This window comes from Arachis hypogaea, chromosome 5 (genome assembly GCF_003086295.3).
Source record: "Arachis hypogaea cultivar Tifrunner chromosome 5, arahy.Tifrunner.gnm2.J5K5, whole genome shotgun sequence".
In the NCBI taxonomy this organism is placed as follows: domain Eukaryota; kingdom Viridiplantae; phylum Streptophyta; class Magnoliopsida; order Fabales; family Fabaceae; genus Arachis; species Arachis hypogaea.
The window spans coordinates 108,680,454-108,686,673 of NC_092040.1; the positions used below are offsets into that span (position 1 = coordinate 108,680,454).

The window sequence follows — 6,220 nt, forward strand, 5'->3', positions numbered from 1 at the left end:
GATTAGTGAATCAGTATGTATATGTGTGTAATTAATTTGAGATTGGATATGTGTATGTAATTTTGGTAGAATTATGAAATATGATGATGATTAGTGTGAAATTGGATCGGAGACAGTAATGAAGTAATTCTTGGTAAGTTGGGTAGAAATTGAGATGTTGTGCAGTTTAATTGATTGGTTTATTTTAGTATTGTGCAAATTGACACATCAATTCAATGAAATTAACTAACACATACTTCAAAAAAGTTAATCAATTTTTAACAGTAATATGATGTTTACATATATAGATTCATAGATATTTCAATCTAAATCATTATATATAACTATATACAGTGTTCAAAGCCTAGTATGAATATTATAAATTTCATTCTATATGTCATATGTTAAATAATGTGGTCACTAGTTTTTAAATTGTCTTTTAATTTTCATTAATAATTTTTGCTCTTATTACATAATTTTTTATTTATATATTTAAAAATTACACTTAGAATTATTTACTTGGTTTCATAATAAATTATATTTTAAATTTAAATAGTTTATTCATTAATTTATACTTATTCTAATAAACATTTAATAATTTATTAAATAAATTAATGTAATGAATATCATAATAATAAAAAACTAATTTGAAAAAACTTATTGTATCAAAATTCTTTTAGGACAAATAAATTCCTAACAAATAAGGCTTTAATTAATTTGACCTCAAAACATCGCTTTGTTGGAATGAATAAAAATAAATAGATCCATGACCAATTTGAATTTATGAACAAATAAATTCTTAACTAATTTAATAGTGATAGCATAGCACATAACGTGTCAACTCATCACCCAAACAATTTCCATTACGAGTTAATGGCAGACATGATAGAGGAATCGCGTTGCCCTATGACACCAAGGGACAGGGACCGGATTGAGCTTCCTTTTTTTTTTTTTTTTGTCAAGAGGTGCTTATTCCTTGGAACTAATCATCAAGGACCACATTGGATGTTTACTCTAGCCATAAATGCCTTTTATGCTTTCTGCTAGCCTTTAAACAAGTGTCTATCAATTTTTTGTGCCAACTATAATACTATTCATGATGGCCTCCAAACAAAACAATTACACAACTACACTAACGATACTTTTACACCCTGAGTCCCTGATGAGCATCTGTCATATTCACCCCTGTTTAACATTTTTAATTACTCTGTAGAATATACATACACTTTTGTTGCAAACATTCTTCCCAATACGGACCAGAAGTGCATCTCTAGTAATAACTTTCATGAACTCAGCCAACGCATTGGAGAATGACTTTAAGATGGTAAAACTTGCTTTGCAGAGTGATCATCAAAATAAGTCATGAATCAAGCTTTGATGCTAATCCATTGAGAAATCATCTAGCCATATGACCACTTCATTCCTCTTCCATGTCATAGACAGCCAAAAAAATAAAATAAAATAAAATAAATGAGAGTTAGAAGTTAAGATGACAAATACCAAATTGAAATATTCTTTATCCGTTCTAAGTTGCATTAGCATAGTAGACTTAAATGCAGGTAAAGTAGACAGACAATGCAAAAAGGAATTAAAATCAATATCTTCTGTATAGTTGAAGCAAGAGTAATGGAAAATTGAGAGGACTCTAGAAAACATGGTTTACTTTTTTGTTTGTTATTTCTTGAACCAAATCTATGCAGACCAAAAGAAGTTAGCCAATGCATAAGTTAGGTATCTGTAGTGTGAATTTAGTTGTATTAGAGCAAGCACACTGCAAACTAAAAATAAATTGCCAGCATTGAAGGAGGCGTCATAGCATACCATTATAAAGCTCCATGTTCGACCTGGATCGTTGTACCTTGCAAGCAAACAACCCATCTGAGGTTTAAGGCCATCTCTAATGATATTGGAGCGCAGAGTTCTCTCCTTTTCGCGAACAATATCCTCTGTAGGTTTTCCACTAAATTTTAGTACTGCAGCAATGCCACCTTCTATCTTTCTCAAGCTGACTGTTTCTTGATTAGGATCTGGTAAACTGGTCAAAATATTAAACATAAGCACAAACATATAAACTCTACTAAAGATGTTATCATTACTTTTGGATAAAATATAATTGTCCCCTTAAAAATTACCTCAAATGCACTTTACCCATATCAATTTTAAACATGCAGGTTATCTAATTAAACTTATGCATGTGAAGGCTTAAGTAGTGGAAGAATGGCCATGATGAGGTTGGAAAGTGGCAAACAAATTTTACACATATTTTGAGTAAGGAGAACTAATATGTTGATGCTAGCTTTGGCTACAATGGGAAATGCAGCTTGCTCTGCACTCAGAAGCCGCAGGACTCTTCTTCCTGAGGCACTGCATCTGCTATCTGGTAATAGAGGTGGTATCTCCACTAGTCCACACACTTGTGTAATTGGACTTGTATATCTAAATCTATTAAGAAATTTGAAGGAATTTATGCAGATCATGGGGGTGAGAATTGATGAAAGCATTACCTGATAAGGTTTATGTATTAGATAATCTTAAATTCATACAAATGTGACAGGACTGGTACCAGTAAGCAACAATTACATAAAGGAGTAGTGCGTAGAAATTGGGATTCTCAGCAATGTGTTGAAGAAACCTAGAAATTGGGAAGAATGTATATGCAAATCTTTAAGATACAAGGACGGAGAGTTAGAGTCATCTCTGAAACTTTTTAAATGATCCTCCCCTAACCGATTCTATTATTCCTCTATTTATTCCTAACTCTAGCTAACTACCTTTCCCTCCAAAAGTTCCTCTGTTACAAATCTGTTACACCTAAAGGCCATCTTGCCATGCTTATTTGTCTTGTATGCTAGCCCATATAAATAGTCCCTAGCAAAATGCAAGGCAACAGTGGACTCTAATAGTCTGTTTAACCAAGAAATTTTTTATTTATGTTGAATACATCACTATTTTTATCAACCTCAGAAGAGAAGGATTAAATCTTTCCGAGAAGAATAGGAAACACAATCAGTTATGTACAAGGCACTGAGCAAGGGGATTTAAGCGCTGTCAATAAGATTAATGAGTTAAATTGTATATTCTTGATGGGGTAAAATACAACTGAAGAAACATTCAAAGGTTTTCCTTTATATTTTACCATTTTTTCCTCTACTGAACTAAGGATTGAATAATATGTGCCTTGTAAGACTAGGTAGAAATACCTCGCTGTTTCTGTATCTACAGGAAGAACTATTTGGATTGACACTTTGGACAATTCGTCATCTATGGCTTGAGTGAAGACCGGAGTTGTCATCGGTATCTTCTCCGTTGTCGAGTTCTTTCCAAATATGTACCTGGGGGAAAATATTAACATGTATGCATATCATTTGAGAGCCTAAACTCTAAAGTTTCCATTGTTAACAAATGCAGCTATATTTCAGACATAAAAACTAACCCAGCCACATCATTAAAGCCTTTAGATCCAGAAAGCTTGTCTCCCGTTGTTTCTACTATTATAAATGGATTATACTGTCTAACCTGTTGTAAATTAAAAAAAATCAACACCTGCCACAACAAATAGGTTGGTGGTAGAAAAATCACGAAAATTTTCGTTTTTCGTACAAATTAACGACAGTGAGATCACAAAAGGTGAACTTTACATTTTGACAGAATCATTAATGCAATTCTTTAGAGAAAATGACTGTGAGAAATGAATTGGTAACTTATTAATGTAAATATATGAAGTTAAACAATGACAGTATAGACCTCATAATTTGCTGTCCTTTTCAATATTTGATATCTTGGTGTTTCCAAGTCAGGAGTCTTGTAAATCCTCAACTGCGTATCAAGTCATCATGGTTAGACTCAGCTTTAAGAAGATATCAGGAGAACAATAAGTCCAAGGCATATTTAAAGAGTGAAATACAGGGATATACTTGTTTGACTACATCCAATAAACCTTCCAAAGAGAAATAGTCATTTTTCTCTATTGAGTCCCAGTAGTCCTACAAAATTGAGGATCAGAAAGAAAAAAAATGAAACCAAAAATATCTCTTTCCATCAAAGTTAATGGTAAAAAAAGATCAGCATTTTTAGTAACATCACTTCCACCACTTCTTGATAGTTGGAACTTTAAACTTTGAACCTACCACATGGCTACAGAACTTGCCATTTTCAGGGTTGATGCCCATCACAGAGGTTCCGGTAAACACCAACTCCGGTTTCCAGGGAAGTAGTATGAATTTCATAACCATAGTCCATCTCGTAGTTATCTCATATGGTCCTGTCTATAGCAATTCAGTCAATCCAACTGCATAAAGAGAATAATTTGCAACAAACTAGACAATAGAACCCATCAAATAAAATTTTAGAAAACAAACTTGTCACAAAATTGAAAAAAGAAAATAACATGATTTGATTCCAAAATCTACTCAATTATAACTAGAGTAATTGATTCCTGAATTTTACAGGAAGGTCCCCATATATTAAACCAATTCTTGTTGCAATATCAACAAGGTCAGCAGCAATATTGTATATGGCTACCGAATTTTTCACAGACGGAATTGTAATTTTACTTTAAGAAAAGGTTCAATTTTCGAAAGATTGCCATCCAACCATGTTGACAAGTTCAATGACAGAACAAAACACATCCATGTAAGTCGTAGGAGAAACTCATTGATTGCTATGGACTTCCCATTTTTATCTATATAGATATTCAAAATATTTTAAGCAGAAACTTTTAAAATATAATTAGAAGTATACAAAAGTATGTACAAAGGGAAACGGGAGCATAGACATAGACATAGTGTAAAAATTTGTTACTCGGTCATTTTTTGAAACATACAGTGTTTTTATATTTAGATTCCCTCTTATATTTAGATTTTGTTGTTTTAAATTAAATTAAAATTGAATTGAATTTAAATTTTAAGTGATTTGTGGCTCTGTGCCATATTGTTGAAGACAAATTTAACAAAACTAATTTTGTATCCACGAAAGATGATTTTCATACTACAAAAATACCAAAATGTTAGTTTTATTTATGTGTAGATTTGTCAATATTCTAAATTTTTCATAGGTAGAAATGACCGTTGCTAGCCTGTGATGAATATAAAGTTAGTTTTGTTTATTGACGGTAAATTTGTCAATATTTTAAACTTTTATAGATAGAAACGGACTCCAAATTTAATTAATCTTGACATGGTGTAAATATGATGTCAAATGTTTTAATCCAACAAAGGTATAGACATAGTGCAGTGGAAGCAAATTAAAATAAGAAAATGGGAGCATAGATGAGAGGAAAGAAGAAAAAGAGACCTGCTTGACCCAATGCAACTGAAAGAGAGGCCTAAAGAGCGTCCTGAGAAGGGAAATGTTGAAGAGGTAACCGCTCAAACTGTCATGCTTTGTGATCGGGTCTCTGAAGATGACGCCTTCGTCGTAGGCCGATTCATCAATACCCTGATCGTCGAAGAGATGAGGGAGATCGTCATACAGAAACTCCACAAGTGCCTGCGTGTCAAGCCTGGGTTTTGGTGGGCTTTGCTCCGCTAGGCTAAGCTGAATGGCCCACTTGAGGCGGTTGCTTTCTGCTCTGAGAGGAGGGGGAGGGTACGGCTGGAAGCTTGTGGTGGTGGTCAGTGGCCGGAAACTGATGCACGTCGTGGGAAATGGCCGGGATGTTGGGTTTAAGAAGTTGGAAGTGGCCACAAGCATTTGTTGAAGACAATGAATCCTAGCCATGTAAGAAATGAATGGAAGCCGAAGGGGCCAAGCAAAGGCACCAAATAATCCAAAATAAATGACGAGCAGAATTTTTCCATTTAATTTTTTGATGGAAAAATTACACAACTATACACACACTCGTTTTAACTTAACTACATATCTGTTGCTGTTTTAAGATTTCTTTATAGATTGAATTTTGGCCACAAAAACAAACTCCTTCCATCTCCCTTCTAATCCTCTGTGGGTTACATCGAAAAAACATTCAAGAGAAAAATTTAACTAACACATAATTCGAAGGGACTGTAGTAGAATTTTTAAAATATTTTTTGAAGATTTTTTTTTTTGTAGAGTAACTATTCAAATCCGTCTATAGTTTTTAAAATCGGATATTTTAGTTTTTAAAAAAAATTAATATACAGATCAATTTTTAAAATTTTATTTCGACAGACAAATTAGTTCCTATTTAATTTTTCGGCAGAGAAATTATTTAAATTAGTTCTAAAAGATTTTAAAAACGGATATTTTAGTCTTAAAAAATTAA

At 32.9% G+C, this 6,220-nt stretch overlaps 1 protein-coding gene across 2 annotated transcripts; it reads right to left on the reverse strand.

The window, feature by feature from the left end:
• Window positions 1-987: 987 nt before the first annotated feature.
• LOC112802634 (uncharacterized) lies at window positions 988-5,965 on the reverse strand. Of its 2 annotated transcripts, none has more exons than XM_025845922.3 (8): window positions 5,272-5,965; window positions 4,107-4,244; window positions 3,894-3,962; window positions 3,724-3,795; window positions 3,413-3,495; window positions 3,180-3,311; window positions 1,801-2,014; window positions 988-1,404 (listed from the first exon to the last, which is right to left on the reverse strand). In XM_025845922.3, exons 1-8 carry the CDS (start codon window positions 5,695-5,697, stop codon window positions 1,360-1,362), a joined length of 1,179 nt encoding a protein of 392 aa, XP_025701707.1. In that variant the 5' UTR covers window positions 5,698-5,965; the 3' UTR covers window positions 988-1,359. The 2 variants fall into 2 exon arrangements, with proteins under 2 accessions (XP_025701707.1, XP_025701706.1); XM_025845921.3 differs by having other exon boundaries at window positions 3,413-3,522; window positions 5,272-5,926.
• Between the last annotated feature and the right edge of the window lie 255 nt (window positions 5,966-6,220).

Coding starts and splice junctions, on each gene's coding strand:
- LOC112802634 (XM_025845921.3), bottom strand. CDS start 5,697: ATGGCTAGGATTCATTGTCTTCAACAAATGCTTGTGGCCACTTCCAAC. Junction 3,963..4,106: donor GCAAGTTCTGTAGCCATGTG/GTAGGTTCAAAG, acceptor TCAATTTTGTAG/GACTACTGGGACTCAATAGA. Junction 1,405..1,800: donor GAACATGGAGCTTTATAATG/GTATGCTATGAC, acceptor ATGACATGGAAG/AGGAATGAAGTGGTCATATG.